Source organism: Chelonia mydas, chromosome 7, assembly GCF_015237465.2.
Source record: "Chelonia mydas isolate rCheMyd1 chromosome 7, rCheMyd1.pri.v2, whole genome shotgun sequence".
Lineage (NCBI taxonomy): Eukaryota > Metazoa > Chordata > Testudines > Cheloniidae > Chelonia > Chelonia mydas.
The window spans coordinates 19,206,365-19,229,858 of NC_057853.1; the positions used below are offsets into that span (position 1 = coordinate 19,206,365).

General features: G+C 44.4%; 1 protein-coding gene across 6 annotated transcripts in view; it reads right to left on the reverse strand.

The window, feature by feature from the left end:
- Positions 1-23,494, reverse strand: part of FGD5 (FYVE, RhoGEF and PH domain containing 5) — a 155,197-nt gene that overhangs the window by 11,997 nt on the left and 119,706 nt on the right. For all 6 annotated transcript variants that reach the window (XM_043552084.1, XM_043552082.1, XM_043552085.1 and 3 more), the window contains exons 11-15: positions 19,521-19,592; positions 17,868-17,936; positions 10,588-10,671; positions 9,390-9,469; positions 776-875 (exon numbers count right to left, since the gene is read on the reverse strand). In XM_043552084.1, the coding sequence (XP_043408019.1) occupies positions 776-875; positions 9,390-9,469; positions 10,588-10,671; positions 17,868-17,936; positions 19,521-19,592 (405 nt within the window). The remainder of the gene's footprint in view (positions 1-775; positions 876-9,389; positions 9,470-10,587; positions 10,672-17,867; positions 17,937-19,520; positions 19,593-23,494) is intronic.

The window sequence follows — 23,494 nt, forward strand, 5'->3', positions numbered from 1 at the left end:
CTCCTTTCACTTGTAACTCAGACCATGATTTGGACCCAGATCTCCACGGAAGACAGTGGAGTTACTCTGAATGAATGGGATCCAAATCTGGCCCACATTTTCTATCACTGTTCGGCACTCATAAACTCCTTTGCTGTTTACCCATATTTGCACACGTCTGTTATCCCACCAAGGTAGGTTTGCTATGGAGAGAATTAGACTCATGCAGGAAGAAGGAAAAGAGAATTCAGCCTTAGCAAAACTCTTTTGGATCTGATTCTCCTCTCATGCTGGTGTAGACAGGAATAACTATTGAAGTCAATGGAGCTGCACCAGTATAAACTGACTGTTAGGCTTCAATCAGGCCCTTTTGCTGAGGGCTTTAATGGTCGTGAGTTAATGATCCTTTGTGATATAATTATGACAAAAGGATTACTGATGGCTAGTTTTGCTTTTTTACAGTCATCTGCAAGGCATACACTTATTTTTTGATAGCATCTAGGATGGTAGCCATACAGGGCTAAATCTGATTAGTGTTACTACAGCAAAACTCCCATTGACTTAAATGAAACCCACAGTATGAAGTGGAATTGCAATGTTTAAAATTCCAGTAGCGGCCACAGCAGGCTGAATATTAAACACAAGTGCTGTGATGACCTTTGTCATTTAGCCCTAGCATGGTGATTTATATAAAAATAATTAGAATACTCTGCCATTAGGGACTTTTTCCTTTTCCTTTTTTTAACTATTCAGATGGCTTTGCATCCTCTTAGGCAATGCCAGGACTCATTCTTACCTCAATACTGTTGTGAAAGGTAGATGCATTGTGAGCTTTGTAGTCATCTGGAATGGTTCTGCTGATGCAGCTATACCACTCGTCCCTTTCAGAGCATGAACTGTGGAATGAAATACAGCAACACAATCAGTGCCATGACCTGCAGTGACTGAATCAAGAAGCTTCTGGATCAAGGGAGAAGGCTCCAATCTACTGACATTTTGCTTCTCCCATCAGCATGTTGAATTATTAATCATAGAATCACAGGGTTGGCAGGGACCTCAGGGGGTTATCTAGTTCAACCCCCTGCTCAAAGCAGGACCAATCCCCAATTTTTGCCCCAGATCCCTAAATGGCCCTCTCAAGGACTGAACTCACAACCCTGGGTTTAGCAGGCCAATGCTCAAACCACTGAGTTATCTCTCCCTCTCCCCCCCATTAATTCTTTGGCCAAAAACAAAATTAAATGTTGGACTTCTGATATTTCTGATTGGATTGATACCTAGGATGCTTGAGACATTATGAACATGACTGGGATGGCCAAAATGCAGTCTGGCCATTTCTGGCCCACGGATTTTCCAATGTGGCTCAAGGCCACTCTTACTGTAATGTGGAGATTCCAACGTAAACCACATGTGGCAGCATGCAATGCTGCTTCTTTCATCTCTGTGCTTGCCACTCAGAAAGCCAGAGAACTGCATTCCAGGGCATGTAGCCTCTGCCTGGGTTGCTCAGATCAAGGTAAAGTATTGCATGTTGATACTTGTCACCTCTGTGTTAGCTGCTTAGGTAAAGAGGGAGAATTGCATGCTGGGACGGACACGGACACACACACGCGCGCGCGCACGTGCACGACTGGTTTCAGTTTATTCCATTTCAGGCAAATTAGATACTGCCCTCAACATACTGGCAAGATGCCAATGTGACATTTTGTTAGGGAAATTTTGCATTCCCCTGGATTGGAGAAGGTACGGTGGGCCAGCCTATATTCCACCTTGGTCCCGAGGCCCGCCGGGGATATCAGTGGGCGGCTCCTTCACGGAGCCGTGAGCACGGGCGTGTTCTTGGCACGGTTCACCTCTATCCCAGACACCTGCCCCTTTTGTGGTGTGAGGGAAACCCTGGCACACATATATCTGGAGTGTACCAGGCTGCAGCCCCTATTCCGGCTCCTCACCACTATTTTATTACGTTTTTGGTTGCACTTTTCCCCTCACCTTCTTATTTATGCATTCCCTATCCGCAGCCCCACAAAGTCATGGGATCTCCTGGTCAACCTCCTCCTGGCCCTAGCTAAAATGGCCATCTATAAAAACAGCGTGAGGAGGTTGGCCGATGGAGTCTTCTGTGACCTGTGGGGCCTATTTCCGATCCTTGGTCCGTTCACGTATCCGAGCAGAGTTCCTCTGGGCGACGTCCACTGACTCCCTTGACGCCTTTGAGGAGCAGTGGGCGCTGTCCGGGGTTCTCTGCTCGGTGTCCCCGTCCAGTTCCCTTTGTTTGACCCTTTGACCACACTCCTGTCCCTGTTATTTCATTAGTTGTCCCCTGTATTTATTTGGTGTCCAGGTCCTGTGGACCCCCTCTTAGGCTGGGGGCGGGGGGGGGGGATCCTTTAGCAGTGAACGGGCTTCACCTGCCCGCTTCCTGGATCCCAATAGGATTGGAGAAGCTACAGAAAATGCAATCCTGTGATTCTTTAAAGTGACCACTAGATGTCACCCTTTCACCATCAAAACTAGCTAGTAGTGCATTTATCCGCCACTCCAGCTCTCCTGCCAATCTCCCAGGTCCTGGACTGAGATTCTGCTGATTCCAGAAATGAAACTTTGTGCGTAATGTGTGTTGTCTTGCATACACAAAATCCCCATTTAGCCACCTTCCCTGTGTCAGTTAGTTTTCCTGCAGGGATCAAAATTACTCACCGTCTCAGGCTGAGATAGGAGTAGCTGCTTGACTGGGGTGCACTGGTATACACCAGCGTGTGCAGGGAAGAATACCACTGTGCCAGGCTATGTAGCAGCTTTGTGTGTGAACCCCTCCCTGAATCCTGTCTGTACTATGACATCCCATAGTACAGACAGGATTCAGGACCACTCTTTCTAAATTCTATAAACATCTAATTAATTTCCAAAAGCCAACAGGGAGGCCAACAGTTCCATGCAGGTTCAGGGTCAGGCAAAGGAATGCTGTATTTCATTCTCCATTGTAAATGGTGCCACGTTCCAGTTACATCAGGTGTAAATTCCAAGTGTGAACGTGGGTCAGAGCATTCTGTCCTCCACAAGCTGTACCAGGCATTCACATTAAAGCTAAGCACTCTTCCCACTAGGGCTCCCTGTAAAATTAGTAGTGGCATCAATGCCAGCTGCTGCTGAGCTGTGATTTCCTCTGACTGCACAAGAAGGCCAACAAACAAGACATATGAGAATAATTTGTCTTTTATAATCTTAAAAAAACCAAACAAACAGGGAAGTACATGACTTGATCAACGACCCCTGGCTTAGAATCCCTGCACCCTGTGAGCAAGCACTCATCTGTGAAAAACACCAGCCTCTGTAAAACTTAATGACCCTATCGGAACAAAGAGGGTCGAGGACAGGTGTATAATACACACTGGTCTTGTATTAGTTGCTGCATGACAAAGAATTGCAATACTGTACATCACCTCATTGCCAAGATTTACAGGACTATTCAATCCCTTCCACTAGTCAAAACCAACTCTGTTCCCTTCCCCCCCAAATTCCACCTCCAGTACAGATTTTATGGGAAACATGACTGGTTTGAATGGAAAGCATATTAAGCCTAAGATGCCTATAATTCCCAACCTACTAGCCCAGCAGTTCTCAAACTATGGAGGCACAGGAATGTGTCAAGGGAGGCGTGAGCTGTGTGCCTTTTTTTAAAAGAGCTCTGAGTGTCAGCGCCCAGTGGCTGGGGCTTGGGGAGAAGGGCCATGCACACCCAGGAGGTGGGGGGAGAGGATAAAGGGGATAGCTGGAGCCCTGCCACCTGAGTTTGAGCTGTCTTCTACCCTCCCACTCCTCCACCAGGAGGCAGCCTGGGCTCAGGCCCTCTTCCTCCCCTCTCTCCCAGGCTCTCACCTGGAAGTGGCAGGGTTTCAGCTGTCAGCCCGGGATGGCAGCAGCAGCACAGAAGTAAAGGTGGCAATGGGGCGTTGAGTCTGCTGTGAAAAGTGATATTGACAAAGACCACTTTTCACATTGCCACCCTTGCTTCTGCGCCCGGCCAGCAGCTGTTGCTCTCCGCTCTGCCTTCAGAGCTGGACAATGCTATATGTACTTGTGTGGCCGGGGGGTGGGGGGGCTAAAAGACTACAGACACAAAGAAGGGGGACATAATCAAACACATTTGAAATGACTGTACGAGCCACATGAAGACTCACAGGTCTGTAGTTATGTCCCCAGTCTCCAAAGGGTTAGTGGAAGTAGCACCAACACAGGTTTAACCTCTTGAGCTGGGTAAATAATGGATTTGTCAGTTCCTTGGCAATTTTGAAAAGTCCCTAAAACATTTGTGTTGGGTCAAACAAAATGCTTTATTTCAACATTAAAACATTTTGTTTCAATTTGACCAATTTGTTAAGTGTTTGTATTTAAAAAATAAAATTAAAGGATTTGCACAAAATATTTCAATTTTTTTAAACAAACAATTTGGTGAAACTGACACAAAATTGAAAAACGTTTTGATGTTGCTTAATCTGCATTTTTCATCAAAAATTGTTGTGGATGAAAATTTCCTCCCAGCTCTATCAACCTCTCATTTGCCACAAAATTCTAACCACTTGAGGTTCAAGACCTGGCTTTGAAAAGAATAAAATAAAAGCATGGTGTGAATTAAAGTCATTTTGGCAAGGACAGCTGATCAGGGATGATCTATCAATAAAAGCCTAATCTCCAACAGGCCCTTTTCACCTACTCTTCACTCCATTAAACATCTCTAGGCAATAATCACAGACTGTTATAGTGTCTAAGTGTGAGGATAACACATAGCTGCTGGCTTGTAAAATGAATTATGTCAATTGGCACTGACCTGATCCCAATTAACTAGCTCACTGGTTGTATGAAGGATCAAAGGGATTTTTGCTGAAGTTTTGGAGGCTGTGAACAGCTCAGAGTGCACAACCCACAAACTTCTGTATTGCCACACTAGGCATCGGAAAAGATTTTTGGGGTCTAGCCAAGGTGACACATCATTTACTTTTACAGTAAGCTTAGTCTAACAGAAAACAGAAGGTCAAATGTCACTACACTGTCACTGACTGCAGGGGATATCTGTGCACCACAGAAACTGGCCTGGAATGGACAAGGTATGCATTCAAATTTGTTTGGCATGAAAATATGGGGATGGAATGATCCCATAGGATTGGAAGTGATTCAAAACTAATTTTTCATGAAGATTCTTGGTCTTTCAAATAATACTCCAGTTGTTCTTCTTAGAGCAGGACAGGCATGAATTCTAGTCTGTCCAAAGTGCAGTACAGTAATATTAACTTTTGGCTTTGCATTCAGCATGCATCCACAGTGTTTGTCAAGGTTATGCTTAGAGAAACAGCTCAGTAGGGCTTTCTCATGTAATTTCCTTGGTTAGAGTCTATTCAATATTGTTTGCATTTGTTAGGTTTCTCAGATTTGGAAATGATTTGATATAAATTTAAAAATGTGAAATTAATGTGTAATTAAATCAAGAATAGAGGATATTAGCAAGCAAATGGGTATGGCAGTTGTTTCTATGTCAAAAACATCACCTTCATTCCCCTTGTTAAAAAGGGTATGCCAGATATTTAGATAGTTTGTTGTAATAACATGTTAAGGAGGGCCCTTGCAGCTCTCCATTTTCAATCCATGCAGACAGTTTTCCTAGAAGGTTGATATGCTGGCATCGAGAAAGCCACTGCCTTTGTCCATGTGGCTCAGGGCAGGTGGATGACCTACCCCAGGATTTATTACACTATAATTTGTGTTGCCACTTGAGGTCAAAAGGACTTTCTGTGTTTCTATCCCAGATGCCTTTTTCTATGATCTCTCAGAAAATAGAGTATTATTAGGAACAGACATAGTACCTGTGATCCAAGAGGTTGCCCTATTTGCATAGTCAGCTGCTAAAATAAGGAAAATGGCACAGTGATTATGTATGGTTTATGTATTTTTAAATCTTTATTTACATGTATTTTTGTATTTTATAATTATGGATTTAATTTTCAGTTTTATTGTAATATACTTTTGTTTTCTGTAGATTGGCTTATGGCTAAGTCACTATTAATAAAAACTTGACTTGGTCTGGAATAGGATTCTGTTACTGATCATAATGCCACTGCAGCCTTTCTGTATCGTCGTACTGATTGACTGCATTCTCACTTGGCTTTCTGAGGGTATGTCTACACTGCAATTGAAGTGTGATTGCAACATGCATGAGTACCAATCCATGAAGCCGTGGCCACACAGGCTAGCTGCATGAATGAGTACCCAAGGTCCTGGGTGGGCTTGTACAGCTGCTTCATTGCTATCAGAACGTGAGCTAGCTAGATTAAAACTAGCATTGATATGTCTACATGTGCTGCAATTCCTTCCCCTCAATGGCAGTGCAGACACAACCTTAATTAGGTTTCAGAGTAGCAGCCGTGTTTGTCTGTATCCGCAAAAAGAAAAGGAGTACTTGTACTTGTACTTAGTACTTAGAGACTAAGGTGCCACAAGTACTCTTTTCTTTTAACCTTAATTAGGTTTCATATGGGTACCATCTGCTTACGATTGAAGAAGAGAATTCTGAAATGTGTGTAAAGGTATAGCAGCATCCAACTCTTCTTTGCAAGGGCTGCGTGCTCAGTACCATCACCTGCTCCCTGCAAGCCAAAGAATTATGCTCTCTGGGTGGGACATTTTCAGTGGTAGATGCAAGTGCTTGACACTGCCATCTTTTCATACAGCATTGCTGTATGAACCAGAACTACAGGTTCTGCTTATCATCATTTTAGTGCCTTTTCTGTGGTCTTGGTCTTTGCTGCTTATGCCATGTCCTCTGCTCCTCTATGTGTATTTCTTGCCTCATCCAAGTGCAAAGGCCTTAAGGGCTGGCAGCTGGTAACTGGACCTTGTTGGGGGCTTGTATCAACCCAGAAGCAATGGAAGACATGTTACCTCAGTGAGGACCAAAGCCTCCTGGCATTCCCTAGTGCCCCGTGGAGTGCATCCATGGTGCTATCTTTTAGGAGAGTGTAGCATGTTCTCCATCTGTGACTGGTCAGTTCTGCCAGCCAGAGCAGAGAGGAAGTGGAGCAATAGCCGGGCCTCCTCTCTGGCCCCTAGAGGTGACTTGTGCCCTAGGGTGTGTTATCAGGGACTTCACTTATGGTTGGCCCTTGAATGAACAGCACAAGGAGCAGGAGGCTCCTTGTACTTGTGACTGGCCCCTGTGAAAGAGCACTATCTACCTCTAGTACCCAAAGGGCAGCCTCTCTGCTTCAAGCCCTAATTTCACAATGACTCCCACTGGAGTCACTGGCTCAGCCTTTAACAGAGCACCAGCTACATGTCAGCACAAAAAGACCAATGGAGAATCCAGTCTAGGGTTTCTCAATTTCTGCTCGCACAAAACTGAACACCCTTGCCCCATCCATTCTCTGAGGCCCACCCATTCTCCGAGGCCCCGCCCCCACTCACCCCATCCCCCCTCCCTCTGTCGCTCTCTCTCCCCACCCTCACTCATTTTCACCGGGCTGGCTCAGGGGGTTGGGATGTGGGAAGGGGTGAGGGCTCCGGCTGGGGGTGCAGGCTCTGGGGTGGGGCCAGGGATGAGGGGTTTGGGGTGCAGGAGGGGGCTCCGGGCTGGGGCTGAGGGGTTCAGAGGGTGGGAGGGGGCTCCGGGCTCAGGCAGTGGGTTGGGATGCAGGGGTGTATGAGGGCTCCAGCTGGGGGTGCTGGCTCTGGGGTGGGGCTGGGGATGAGGAGTTGGGGTGTAGGAGGGTGCTCTGGGCTGGGACTGAGAGGTTCAGAGGATGGGAGGGAATCAGGGCTGGGGCAGGGGATTGGGGTGTGGGAGGGGGTCAGGAGTGCAGGATCCGGGCAGCGCTTATCTGCGGCAGCTTCCGGAAGCAGCAGCATGTCCCCCCTCCAGCTCCTATGTGGAGGCACGGCCAGGCAGCTGGAGGGGGGACAGGCTGCTGCTTCTGGGAACTGCGCAGAGCCACAGCAGGCAGGGAGCCTGCCTTAGCCCTGCTGCGCCACCGACTGGATGTTTAGCGGCCTGATCAGCATTGCTGACCGGAGCCACCAGCGTCCCTTTTTGACTGGACGTTCCGGTCAAAAACCAGACACCTGGCAACCTTAATTCCAGGCACAGCTCCCAGTATGCCGCAAAGTAAATCTCTGCCTTGACACGTGGGCTTCATCTGCACTAGAACTTCTCTACACTAAGGCGGTTGGTGTCTAGTTATTTATTGTCCCAGCCAACACAAATCCATATACCACCTATTTTTTTAACTGACCGTGGGTAGCGCAGATGCATAGTTTGGACCCTCTGGGGCACTGGATGGGCATCCAATACTGATAATAAAAGTATCAAAAATGTTATTACTTAGTGTGAAAAGGTACCAAATTCAAGGGCTTTGGCAGGGTTCTGAGCGGTGGGCGCAGATGACATATGTTCCTTGTAAGAGAAGGATTTAGATTTCAAAGTGTGTTGAAAAGAAAACACCCTCCCAGTCTATTAGGTTGGTTCCAGTCTGCATGCCATTCGGGGAAGCCTGCTGTGCTTCCAGCCGTACTGTAGGTGGAGACTTGAGATGGGAACTTCAGTTCTCAAAACGTTGATAACCGCATCAATATGATCAACTGTCACTGAGACTAAATTATTTTAATTTTAAACAATTTATCTGAAAATCATATACTTCCCCTTTTTTGTTGTTGTCCCTCTGCACCAAATTTGCAAGACATCTTTGGAATTAAAACCAAGAAGAACACGGTATACTCTATCCTCCAGCTCAGAAATTGATGTACAAATTCTTGCTGCTGTCAGTATGTGATCATAAGACAGAACACTCTCCCTGATTGTGATCAGTACCAACTTTGTCCAAACTCATTAGGAAAATTCCTTTTAACAAAAAGACCTCATTACATTGTCGGTAAAGTTTAATTTCTGTTTTAACTGTCATTTAAGTACCTTTAAATGCCTTTAAATCTATGGCGTGGAATTAACTAATTACTATTTTTCATTAGCCCTTGGGTAACCCCAGTGATGTGAGCTGACAAGTCAAATTATAAAGGGGAGGTAGACAAAGCTGGATTCTCAGTGTGACAGGGAAAAAGTTGTAAAAGATCAAGGAAGAAGGCTCAGACTGATTAGAAATGGATTTTCTACTCTGCTCAAATCTTATCAAGTGCTAAGTCCCAGCTTTTTACTCATTATAAGTGTTGAATTAGTTGTGTCTTATGAGCCTTACATTGAAATGAATGCCCTCCTTATAATCAAGCACTTGGCCATTATCTGTCACAATTGCATGGACTGAAATGGAGTTTAAAAACAGTGGGGCACCATTTAAGTCTTGGACAGTAGTTGGACTGGTCTAGAGATATAGCTAAAATAAACACCCTCTGCCATGGCTGGTATGAGACAATACCTTGCTGACAGGTTCAGGCAATGTTCAGCATATTCAATCTTCAGGACGTTTTGGGCTTTTTCTGTCACTGGGCGGTTGACCTAGAAACAAATGACATATAAATGAAGGACAAGTGATTTAAACCATCTATGGTCAGCATATGGTAAAACTCTTGATGCACAGGGATCTGTGAAGCTCCAACAGTTTGAGTGTTAACCATCAAAGTCTAGTACTCACAGTGTTCTCAGTTGCTAAGAGGCTAGTGGGGACAAGGTAGTGGGCAGCCCAGCACAATGTGACAATGGGGTGCAGGGTTAGTTGGGCTGATCGAGGTGGGTCCATATTATTGCCAATTTGAGGGGTGTTCCACATATAGATACTATGGTGATGTCTTGGATATAGAGACAGGTATAGCCAGAGTTTGTGTTTGGCCCATTATAAAGATAGGGGACAAAATGTGTATTAGGATTTGGATTTAAAACAATCCAAACTTAAGGGGTGTTCAGGTCTGATGTCCTGTTACCCCTGACAGGTCCCCAGTCTGGGCCTTCTTTCCTCTCAGCTGTGGCACCTTCTCGCAACTGTTTCCCTAGATGAACGTCCTGATCTCATTCCATCTCAGAACAGAACCCACACCCAACCCCCAAGCTCTCCAGCATGATTCCAAACTCAGCCTTCAACATGCCAGGTGGAATACAGAAAACGTAGAGTATCTCCAACTAATCATTTCAGCCTTGGTGTAACAGGGTGGTCTGCCCCATAGGCTGAAGGAGATGGACATGAAAGCTCCCAGAGAAGGGAATGACATGAGTGTGAATTTTTAGGAGGTGCTAAAACCCTGGTTAGTATATTGTAGGGAACAATCATGCATTGGTTGGGAACAGGGAGAGGGGGAAAGGACTAGATGGAATGTCTTTTCCCTCTTTAGCTTCTGTGAAAAGTCATGATTGGATAGTAACTCTGAGTTTGGTTTGCTTTATTCATCACCAGCCCAAATGAGGCAGTCATGCTAATCTGCAACCTTTTAGATATTCTTTTATTTGTGTACTTTATATTTTCCTCTTTAATTCCTGGAACAGGCAAGGGACTCGTTAGATAAAATGCGCTTGTTCCTTTCAGTCAACTGGAAAGGAGACATAAACTGGCAAAGCATTAACAAGGCAGCCAATAAGCCCCAAATAAACTTTAATGCCAGGTTGTGGTCTGAACTAAGCATTACCCTCATGCCGGACACAGCCAAGGTGTTCTTCAGTCGGTATTTGCCATCCTTCTGGGGATACGTGTACAGCAGAATATCATTCATCTATATGAAGAGAAAGGCAAAATCAATAATTTGCAATATGTCTTGCAAGCCTAACTATTATTCTTGGGTGGGAGGGATGCCCAGAGCCAGCAGTGACTTAACGAATTGCATGAATTGTTACTAAAGCCACAAAGTTCAGACCCAGATCCAAACTTCTACAAAGCTCAAGAGTGTTTGGATTTTGGTTCAGGCACATTTCGACTGTTGTTAATTACTAAGTGCAGGTGGAATGGCTGTTTGTGTTCAGGGAAAGGCTACAGATGATTTGATTGCACCATCTCAGCACATACACATCCCGGCTAACCCCCTTCGAACCTGCGGCTCTGGAGTTCTTGCCATTGCACATACACATTAGTACTCAGAACTTGGAGAAACTCTGGCATCCACCGTCAGAGAAATCTTGAGAGACTGGGTGCAAGAGACTCGGGAAAGGCAGTGGAGATGCCATCCCCTAGTATTGAAAACGTTATCCTTCACACTGAGCTGTGAACAACCTTGCATTATCTCCTCAATGAAAATGCCAGTGAAATGTGATTAGGGCTGGGCCTTGGCATGTACAGACCCCACAGAATCAGATGGTCTTCCATTCACTGTGGCCCGTCAGTGAAAACAGAGTGAAATGTGGATATAAGTTGCAATGATCTCAGGGAAGGTGCCAGGAGCCCTATTGTGATGTATTCCAACGCCCTAGTGTGGTCTGACTTAATGCTTGTTGGGTTATCCTCAACAGACCACCATATCACTGAGTGCTTGTGCTGCATCTGATAGACACCAAAGGGCTGAGAGAGCTCTGTTTCATTTATGAGAAAAATCCATCTGCTACTTAAAGTCCCTTCTTCCTGCCTGGACTTGTTTGTTTATAAAATAGCTTCACACACAAAGGGACAAATTCATCCTTGGTGTAACTCTGCTGGGCTCAATGGATCTAGATTTGAACCCTGCTGACCCCCTTCCTGATCACGAGAATGTCATTGGTACTGGACATCACGTGAAGTTGAGCTGTTGCCTGGTCATTTCCTTTGCTGGGCCCTAAATGTTTTTCTGTCCTCCTCTGCTCCCACCAATGCCCTTGCCTGAAAAAATGGAACCTTTGGGACCCTCTAAATATTTTCTTAGAAGGTCATGATTCAGCTTTCCTGCAGAGATGGAACAGTTTCTAGTGGCTAGAGAAGGGAGACTTGGAGTTAGGACTCGTAGGTGAAATCCTGGCCACACTGAAGTCAATAGCAAAGTGCCCATTGACTTCAATAGGGTCAGGAGTTCACCTGTGGGTTCTGTTCTTGGCGCTGCCACTGTCTGACTTTGGGCAAGTCTGTGCCTCAGTTGCCCATCTTTAAAATGGGGGTGCCTACTTCTCAGTCGTGAGGCTTAATTCATGAGTATTTGTAAAGCTCTTTGAGATCCTCAGACGAAAAGTATTATTATTACATTGAAACTATAACTCTGAGGAGGAAGAAAAGTCTCTAGCTGTAGTCTCTCTATTCTGAAGTGAAGTGTTTACTCCTCTAATGGCATAACAAGAGAATTTCCATAGAGCTGGGTGACAAATGGCTTGTCATGGAGTTTTTATACCATTTACTTATTGCTTCATAAATTACCATCTGTGCTAACATTAATCTAATCAGTGCAGTGACACCTGCACTGTACTGATCGTATTATGATTCTCAGTTTAACCAGGGCTGTGCTAGCGACGGAACGGAATTCATCACAGCCTATTGGAAACTGGGGATCAGAGAGGTTAAGGGAGGTAAACCTATCATAAACTGTTCAGTGAAAAGCAGTTGGAATAAACTATTGTTTGCATGATCTCACTGGAGGGATGAGCTTTTTAATGGAAGTTAGTATCAGCTGGGATGGCAGCAATTGCTAAAAAAAGAAAGATTTGTTTTTTTTATTATCATCTGAAAATGACCTTGATTCTCTTCTGTTTACTTTCACCTCCACCTGGAGATTCTGCCAGAGAGTTGGGGGTGAAAGCATCCCATGAATTTTCAAAGGTTACTGGATTACAGAAGAAAGCAGTCCTCTCCTTTGCCAGTTAACAGTGCCACATACTTCGGGGTCATTCCAAACCACAGAAAAGGCAGCGAATGAAGGGCACTAAATCACACAAACACAAAAATCTCATAAAAAACATAGGATCTTTGTAGCCTGCACTGCTGTGCCTCTTTGGCAGCAAACCCTGTTTATTTTATTTATAAAAAAATATTTTTAAAAAACCCAAGTGCATACTGTTGCCATGGCAGCTCTGATTAGTATCCCAAGATTTTATTAATAATTGACGATGGCTTTGTTTTGTAATTGCCCACTGGAGGTGGAGTTTGTTTTGCCACGCTGCATACAGAGGAGAAATGTGGCTCCAATCTCTCATAAGGTCCCACTAGCAATGACTCCTTGCAATGAAATTAGGACGAATATTTCATTGTTTGCCAGGAGAGGGATGCCGTGTAAAAGGGGCACAGAGGTGCTGCCCTGCCTGCTGCTTTCCCTGGCTGTCTTGCGGTAGAGGAGATCAAACTGCCCCAATCCCTTGGAAAATCCTGGCTGCTGTCTGTGAACATATTCCCTGCTCTAACTCTTCTCCCTCGGTTCCTTTCATCACAGTCCCTTCTAAGTGTGATGTGAACCCAATAACATTAGAGTTCACATTGAATTTCCAAACCTATGATGTTCAAGTGGATTCAAAATTAGGTCAAACAAGTTCACACACCCCTAGTACTAACTACATCCAGTGCATTGATTCTCCAGAAACTTCTGCCACACATTTGCTTGTCCTAAGTTTGTTCTCTAAGAGCCCTATACTGCTCCCAATTAAGTCAATGATAAAACTCCTATGAACTTCAAGGGTCAAGACTGAGCCTGAAGTTGGGATGGCATTGCACTTCTCAGAATCCTGCTAAACTCCAGCCTGGTTGTCTGGAGCGTTGAACAAAATCTCCCAGTCAATGGCAGCTTCCCCCGCCTCACGTCCAACACAAGCAGCTTTTGTAGAGAAATTCTTGGAAGTGTGAGATAAGAGATAGTGTCTGAGTTGAAGAGTCCCGTAGTCGGGGGGCGATTAGGAGGCCTGCCAGCTTCAGCGGCCCATTCTGTGCTCTCTGCAAAGAGGCTCCAACATCCGTGTAAACAGAGACTGGACTCAGGAAACAGGCGCCCAGCAAAACACACCAAACATCCTGCCAGGAAACGCCAGATTCAACAATACCATCAGCCTACACAAGACAGCCAGCTTCAGTAGCCTTGCAATACGCACAACAGACATTCATCAACTTATGCACATTTACATACCTGCATAAAATACATGCATGTACATGCCACACACATGCTTATACATACGCACAAAAATGCACATTACAGACCTATGCCCCACATGTGAACACAAATACACACAACACAAAGACTTGCACAAAGTGTGGTTGCAAACACATAAGGCATGGCACACATACACACACCATTTTAACAGCGTGTTCTAACCATAACTTTAGTTTGATTTATTCCTAGGGTAAATTGGGGGATAAAATCCCTTCTCAGGCTTTTGCTCCAGCATGTGCTTTCTGGGTGAGGTTCTGCAAAGCACTCAGATTTGGCCTAACTTGATGTCAATGGGAACAGAATTGACATCTGAAATCCAATCCTTTCTTTTTTTTTTTTTTTAAGGTCTATTCAGGCATATTTACTTATTTCATCCAAACAAAAACAAAGCAAAACCCAATCACATGTATCCCATTTTAATGCTCTTTTTTTGGCATAGCAATTGACACACTAGGGACCATAAAAAAATCCACAAAGGATCTGAAAATTACATTTTACAAAACATGTCAGGCCAAATCCTGGTCCCCCTGGAGTTTTGCCAATGACTTCAATCGGATTAGGATATCGCCTTTAGAAAATTTTCAGGGTTTTGAATGAATGATGATCTTAAAATCTAGGCTTTCCCCTCCTTTGGGAGAGTATTACGTTATTTTTGCTAGTACCGTTAGAAGTCAAATCCAGAGGATTCCAAAGCTGGAACAGCAGGGGCTCCTGGAGGTCAGAATTGAGATGGACCCCTGAGCCAGGGCCTCAGGACTGGTATTGCAGGGCCCTGCAGCTCAGGGATGAAGTGCATTGGCAGAGCCAAATGTAATATGGATACATGTCCCGTGCTGGTGGTTGGATGAGGTGCTGCAGGCCGGGATTGCTTGTGTTGGCAGAGATATACAGTACGGGTTCAGGGCTCATATAGGAGGTGTGCTATATATCAAGAATGAGATAAGTGCCAGAGCTGTGCAGCAGTCTCCTTGATAGTTTAACAGGACAAATAGTCCAGTAAACACACCCACTGAGTGATTGTAACATGACAGATTCTGCAGTATTACTGGGGACAGGGAGATAATGAAAACACATTCAGAGTTTAACATGAGTTATTTTATTTTGCAATCATTCCCCCCTTTTTCATGGGCTACAGCAGTGGTTCTCAACCTATTTACCATCGTGGGCTGCATATGCAGTTCTCTATGTGTTATATGGGCTGCAATCACACAGTGTATATACTACCTGAATGGCCCTGAGGATGTCACGTCAGCCTCAGCTATGTGCTGATTGGGCTGCAAGTGGCCCATGGGCCACAGGTTGAGAATCACTGGGCTACACTTAATGCAATCTCTCCATCTGCCAAGGGATTATTTCACTCCCTGCAGCTGACACCCAGTTTCGAGCAGCAGAATCTTTTTAGCTGAAGCGTGATATTGTTCCTCAACTGGAAGTTGCCACCTCAAAGCCCACTAATAACAACTTTACACTTATTTCAGTGCTTGGTTCATTTTGGTAGTATTTTCTGCCTCTGTGACTTTCAAGCTGAGGATAAGCTTTCAAGTATATCTTATTTGAAACTTGGCTCAGTTTACCTTTCACCCGAGTTTAAATTACTCTGCTATCCCTCTTATTACTTAAACTAGATTTTCTCTCTATTTGATTCCTGCTCCTCCTGTTTGGTCCTGTGGTTCTGCCGTAATAGTAATGGCCACAGATTATGATGTCCCTATAGTGAAATTATGACCATATGAACATCATGGCATTCTGCTCAAATTCTGTCCACAATTCCCAAATCCACCCACAGGACCAAAACAGCTGGTTATTTCTGCTAAAATAATCAGCAGTAAAACAGTTAACAATATCAACATTCACACTGGCATCAGCAGGTTTCAGAGTTAACTACCAAAGAGCTGAATGGGTCTCTCTCTTCAGGTCAAATCTTGGTCCAGTTGAAATCAATGGCAATTTTGCCACAGATGTAAAACTGGTTATGGTTTGCACAGTAGTGCTATGGTTTAAGGTTGTCCAGGCAGATTCAACAAAAGAGCATCGCAGTGATATCACATCATGAAGATTTTGGCTAGACCCATTACTTCTAATACATAAAAGTTTGAGTTTTGCAGAAATCAATGAGGCCATCTAAGAAGCAGAAGGGCAGCATAGTGTCCCACACAAAATCAATCAAGCCTCTCATGATGAAGCAGGCAGAGAAGCTGAGCAGTAAGCAAGGAAGCTTTTTCACAAAACTATGAAATAATAATCTGAAAAGAAAATATGAAGAATCCATGGCAAAGTATGTGACTTTGGTATAAATATTCTTCCATTTTCATGTTTGCCCCAGTGTAAATTTCCTTGTTCAATATTTAGAAAATCTGCAGAAAATACAGTATCCTAGGCATTTATCTTATGACTTTAAATTAAATTTTGCAACACTGTATTGTAATAACACTACTCAGTATTTCCATGGCACATTTCCTTTGAGGATCTCAAAGAACTTTTCAGTCATCAATAAATTAAGCATCACAAGCCCTTAGAAAGCAAGTAAGTATCATTATCCCCAGGGTATAGAGGTGGGAAATTAGATGCAGAAAGGCAAAATTATTTGCCTATAGTTATGGAGTGAACTAGCTGCGGAGCTGAGAATAGAACCCAGAAGTCTTGATCCCCAGATCTCTGCTCTAGCCATTAGCCAATACTGTCTAATACAAAGGAAAATCATGAATGTTAAAAAAACACAACAAGAAGAAACACATTAGAAAAGATGTTGGGGCAGCAGTTCCTCGAGCCAAATGTGAAGAGATGCTATGTTTCCAGAAAGAAAGAATGCGCCACAGACAACAGATATAATAACTAGATACCATACGCTCATGCACAAATGGGGAACTGGGACTAGAACTCACATCCTTGAACTCCAAAAACTACGGCTTAAGCCAAAATAATTTTTTTTAGCTCTTGCTAGTAGTGGCTTCCTTATCCTCTTTGTTGGTCAGACACTAGGGACCAAATTTTCAGAAGAGCTCAGGGGCAGATTTTCAAGTTCTCAGTTCCCCCAATTAGAGTCTGGTTTTCAGCACCCAGCCTGTCACAGGGTGATTGGCCCTTTAAGGGGAGACTGGTCCAGCTCCACCTATGACACCCTTAGCTCACCTTCCTCGGTGGAGAAAATGAACAGTCACGGGGCAGACAGATCATGTTGCTAAGTCCAGCCTTCTGGTATGGAGATAAGACAGAAACTTGTGGAGAGAAGGGAGACTCTAAGTAGGAAGGCCTGAGAGTCACTGCTTGGTAGAGAGCAGGGAGAGTCTCAGAGGAGCCCAGGAGGGCCTGAGGGGTGAGAGCAAAGCCCAAAGCATAGGTTGAAGAGTGTCTGAAGTTCCCCAGAGTGAAGACAGATGGACCCTCAGGCAGGAAGGGCTGTGCCCAGCTTGGGATTGGGGGTGGAAGACTCGTGTGTGTGTGTGTGTGTTTTGGACTCGGATACCCTGAAAGGGGTGAATTTTTTTCTTTAATGACACAGCTGGAAGGCCAAGTCACTGGAGCAACCAAACTAGGCTGGAAGGTTGGGATATTCAAGATGAGGAGAAACTGAGTTAATTGTTAGTCCAAAGTCAGAGAGGAAATGCTGCCCTGCAACGCAGCCACTTCCATTGTGCTGAGCACTTCTGAAATTCTGGTGCCAGTTGTAGGTGCTGAGCCCTTCTGAAAATTACATCCTAGAAGTCAACATCTCTCACTCATTCACACACGCCAATACGTTATATCACCAGTACTATTTAAATTACCTGGCAGCCCCAATGTGCACAAGCTCAGCTGTAGTTCAGGGCCATATCCAGTCTCCTTAGTAGTCATGGAAACCCATGATATGATATGAGAAAGGCAACAAACCAATGAAATATCCTTACCAAGAACAAATGCCGGGGATGCCTGTTTTTCCCGGACACTTTCATCAGTGTTCCCTCTTTCAGAAACTCCTGAGGGAGGAAACATTATCAGTATCATTATTGTGAACACCGAACACCCCTCAAAGTGAAAGGAGGGCATTAAATGCTTTTGCCTTTACGGGAGGAGATTCTAACACTCCTGTCTCTGCTAGCCCGATCCTTCTCACGACAATGAGGTCTATTCATTATTCAGATCAGTCCTATCTGTCATGGGTCAGCCAAGTGTCAGTGTTGCTCCTTTTTACCATTTACTTTCATACCAGTACTATACATTTGTCAGGGACAGGGCAGTTTCTTGCTTACTTCGCTTCCCCACTATCAGCTGTGTTTATACAGAAAAGACTCTGTCAAGGGTAGTGGAGCCAACATTTAACGGACTCCGAGAAAAGGACATTCACCTTTTAAATATCCCCTACAATGAGAATGAACCAACAAACACCAGCTGAACATGGGCTGTAAGAGTATTAGAATCACAGCATATATGCACATATGTGTGTGTGTATAAAAAACAATCTCTCTCCCCATATAATTATTATTATTTATACAGTACCACAGATACATAGGCTCCTTTTCACACCAGCCAAGACAATGGACTAGATTCTGATCTCAGTAACCCGAGAGTAGATCCAGAGTCACTCCGTTGAAGTCAATGGAATTAGTATAGATTTACACTGCTGTAAATGAAATCAGGATCTGACCTAGTGTTCCCTTCCAGAATAGTTTACAATTGAAGGGCCCAATCCTGCAAATCTCATGAGTTAGGGATGGTAAAATCAGGCCCCAAGTTAAAACATTACCTAGCGTGGTAGAGGAAAAGGTAGATGAGGGCTGCAATGGTGAGATTCTGCGGTTCCTTAGATTAGTAGTATGCACGTTTTGAGAGTTACCTAAAGTTTTTGTTTTAAGATGTTGTTATACTGAAGGGAAGTTTCATGTTTTGTAGGGCTCAAGAAAGGAAGATTAAGCAGAGGGATGGGGGGAGGGGAGCTGAACTGTGAGGGCTTGAAAGTGAGGACAAGCAGCTTGAATCCAATGTGGAAGACAAGGCAAAGCTAGTGAAGAGATATTTAGGTACAGTGTGTGTGTGTGTCTGTATGTGATACTTCTATTTCTGTATCACTTATAAATTATATATTACATGAAAAATACCTCTGGGGAATGAGAAGAATAACAATAATGAAAACACGCCATTTTCCCTCACTCCAGGCTTTTCACCCAGCCAAATACAACTGCAAAGCTCCGAGGCCAACAGTCTGTACTTGCCAGCACTTGAGAACTTTAAACATGGACATTATGGGGAAAATGATAGTGACTCTAATGAAATACACTGTATTGGTGAGCTTTGGGGACAGCTACATTGGGAAACTGATTGCTACTTTGCTTAGAAAATAGGGGCTACTCCTGTCGCTCCTAACAAGAGACACTTGGCATGTCTGTCTCAGTGCTGGCAGAGTGAAGGTCTTTTACATAAAACAGGGCTTCAACTCTTATCGGAACGGCCCAGTAAACAACACCTGTAGACATGAGGTCTGAAAGCTTGCCATCCATACAGACAGAAATAAAGCTGGTGGAAAACAATGTCCTTATCACAGGAGGTCCGACTGCAGCACTCACCCTTCCTGGCTGGAGGAGGTTGCTTTGCCCCCTGACACTGTGCTCAATGTGTACCAGCTTCTGCAAGTTTTCCTGAGGGAGAAAAAGAGAGTTTAGGAGGTGGGATGGTGATTGTTCTTTAGATAAGCAGACGTACCCTCCCTTCACTCCCCACCAAGAGATAACATTGACATTAAGCAGTTTGGAGTCAAAGCAGAGACACCCAGACAGGGTAGGGCCAAATGGGATTTTAGGACCAGATTGACCTACTGGGGCCTAACAGTTTTGTGGGGCTTTATTGAGCTGCTTCCCCACCTGTGGTTGGATTACAATACATCTGTCTGCCCATGACGCTCCCACTTGCCGCTTCCTATCCCAACACAGTGCCCATTACTGATCATAGAATCATAGAAGATTAGGGCTGGAAGAGACCTCAGGAGGTCATCTAGTCCAACCCCCTGCTCAAAGCAGGATCAACACCAACTAAATCATCCCAGCCAGGGCTTTGTGAAGCCGGGCCTTAAAAACCTCTAAGGATGAAGATTCCACCACTTCCCTAGGTAACCCATTCCAGTGCTTCACCACCCTCCTAGTGAAATAGTTTTTCCTAATATCCAACCTAGACCTCCCCCACTGCAACTTGAGACCATTGCTTCTTGTTCTGTTATCTGCCACCATTGAGAACAGCGTAGCTCAGTCGTTCCACTGGCCTAGCTCCATCCTCTTTGGACCCCCCCCCTTTAGGTAGCTGAAGGCTGCTATCAAATCCCCTCTCGCTCTTCTCTTCTGCAGACAAAATAAGCCAGTTCCCTCAGCCTCTCCTCATAAGTCATGTGCCCCAGCCCCCTAATAATTTTTGTTGCCCTCCGCTGGACTGTCTCCAATTTGTCCACCTCCTTTCTGTACTGGGGGGCCCAAAACTGGACGCAATACTTCAGATGTGGCCTCACCAGTGCCGAATAGAGGGGAATAATCATTTCCCTTGATCTGCTGGCAACGCTCCTACTAATGCAGCCCAATATGCCATTAGCCTTCTTGGCAGCAAGGGCACACTGCTGACTCATATCCAGCTTCTTGTCCACTGTAATGCCCAGGTCCTTTTCTGCAGAACTGCCACTTAGCCAGTCGGTCCCCAGCCTGTAGCGGTGCATGGGATTCTTCCGTCCTAGGTGCAGGACTCTGCACTTGTCCTTGTTGAACCTCATCCAATTTCTTTTGGCCCAATCCTCCAATTTGTCTAGATCACTCTGGACCCTATCCCTACCCTCCAGCATATCTACCTCTCCCCACAGCTTAGTGTCAGCTGCGAATTTGCTGAGGGTGCAATCCATCCCATCACCCAGATCATTACTGAAGATGTTGAACAAAACCGTCCCCAGGATCGACCCCTGGGGCACTCCACTTGATACCAGCTGCCGATGAGACATCGAGCCATTGATCACCACCCACTGAGCCCGACGATCCAGCCAGCTTTCTATCCACCTTATAGTCCATAAATACATGGATACATTACACTCTGTAGTGACATTCTTCCTCCACAACCCAGGAAGCCAGGAGCTGGAGGCAAAGTATGCTGCTCCTCTCTCCCGTAAATACACCCCCTAAGGGCCCACTCACTGCTGTCTCCTTTTACCAAATAGCTGCTCTTGCTGAGGTGACAAGGGTAATTGAAAGCACGTCTTTATACTTTAGAACCATTACTAGGATTATCTGGGGTTTTTGCATTCAGGATTAATAGATTTGTACCAGGGGTCTGAAAGGTTAACTAGCGAGCACAGTCCTTCCTTTCAAAAGCCTTGCAAAGATCAGGGAGCTCATTACCAAAGTCTGATACTGTTCCCTGCTTACCTGGCCTGAGCAGCGCAGGCACAATAAACGAGCGGGGGCAAGTTGTATCCACTTAGCACTCGGCACGTAAAATGAATCTAAGCAAACCGATGCTCCCATTAAAGGAATGGTATCAATCAGAAGGCACTTATTTGTGCTGGGGGAAGGGAAGAGGTTTTAATTCTTGTCATGCTTTGAAAACTTTGGTAAAGAGTCTCTATCAGCATCTCAGGTCTCTCTGTTAAGGGTGACATTCCACCCTCCCCAGCCCCTTTTTACTTGGCAGATGGTACTGTTGAAATCCTGGATACCAAGGGATCTGGATGACAAGCTCAGGAGATTTAGTCAGGATTTCTTCTGATCACTATTGCAGTAGGAGACCAAAAGCAGCTGCCCAGCTGCAGCAATGGGACCTCACTGGAATACATTCAGGGCTAAAAATTAGGACTGTGCTGCCCAAACTAACTGCTTTTGGGCTAAATTTTCAGCTATATATCTGTGCAAGCCACAGAGTCCGACATCCGCCTTGGGACCATCCTGATGCAGGTCACTGCAAAGAGGGGAAAATGCTCCATTGTCTAACAGCTTTTCTGTCTTGACTGCAGTTTTCTGCTCTGGTAGACAATGGGCTGCTCCCCCTCACCCTTCATTGATCTACATCAGGATATTCCCTAAATATCAGAGTCAATGGGATTGCATGGGTATAACTGAGATCTCTTATAAGTCCCTCTAGTGATGATTCCAGTGCATTTTATATTCTTTTAGGATCATTGACAAAGAGAGGAGTTGGGTAAAGTAGGTATGTCTATGATCTTGTCGATACAGATTCAGAAGGCACTATTCATTATGCATCCTGCAGTCTCGTCTTCAGGACCTTCAGAGTGTCCTGAAAATATTTCAGGCCAGTGTGATGTCTTCATGTCTCAATGCTGAGACAGGACATGATGTGCTGCGGCTCACGATGGCTTGTTTTTGTCCTGCCCAATGCAATGGGTTTACCTTCATGTTAAAAGTTACAGTCCTAAATTGAGACTAAAAACTAAACTGAAAAGCTTTGTTTTTCCAAAAGACCGTGTAACAGCCCAGATCAGCAACACACTCAAGACTGAGTCGTATTCCAAGGATTTTATTTGCTCACAAGCCTGCAAAGTATCAGGATATCATTCTATTTTCATGAACAAGCATTCCTAATTTCAAGCAAAACAAATCAAGTTGTTAATATTTTAAAATTCAAAATCTCATTTCAACCAAACAGCCATAAATGATAATTACTTTTAGTGCTTATTCTGTCAAGATTCAAACCAGTGACCTAGAAATGAAAGACTTCATAGTCTATTACCAATACTCTGACCCATCCCATTCAACCTACATTAAACAATGCTAATAACTCTCCGTATTCCAATTCACATTTACAAGCTAGGACCCAGGAGTCAAAAAACAGCACCACCCAATTAATACTGCAGATATAGGAAATTCATATCTGGCTAGCTTAGCCATGAACTACAGCTTCCATAAGGCAATGAAGTTATTATCATTTTGTCTATGTGGACAAATTTCCTTAGGAATTTACCAGTAGTTAACAGCAACTATGATGTATAACTCTTAGTGCCTCAGGACCTGTAATAGACTGTAGAGGTTTAAAGGGTAATACGTCCCTTTCTTAGCTCAAAGTCCTGAATGCCTCTTACTTAGAGCAATAGGTGCCTCTAATATTGTGTGACAGTGGTCTACTTTGGGCTTCTATTCGTGCATATGTAAAATGCAAATATTTTCCTACCTCACATGAGTGCTGTGGGGCTAATTAATATTTGTAAAGTGTTTTGAACTCCTGGGATAAAAGTTGCTAGGGGAAAAGGCGCTAGAGTATTGTTACCATTAAAGAAAAAGCTAATAAATTAATGCTTGGTGTGCCATAGAAAACACAGGCTGTAATTCAATGCTCCTGTTAGATTTGGAAGTGTAGGATAATGTGTTAGTACCAACAGGACTCTCCCTCCTATCCCAAGTCTAAATTATAGTCTAGGAATTCATCCAGGTACACGTCAAGTTATTAATATTGTATTCGGAATGACTCTGTTGAGTCTGTTCTGTAAGCTGTTAATTGCTTTGCATTGATAATCTATGAATAAGAGAAGAAGGAGCTGCGGATTTGTGTTTGCTTGTATATG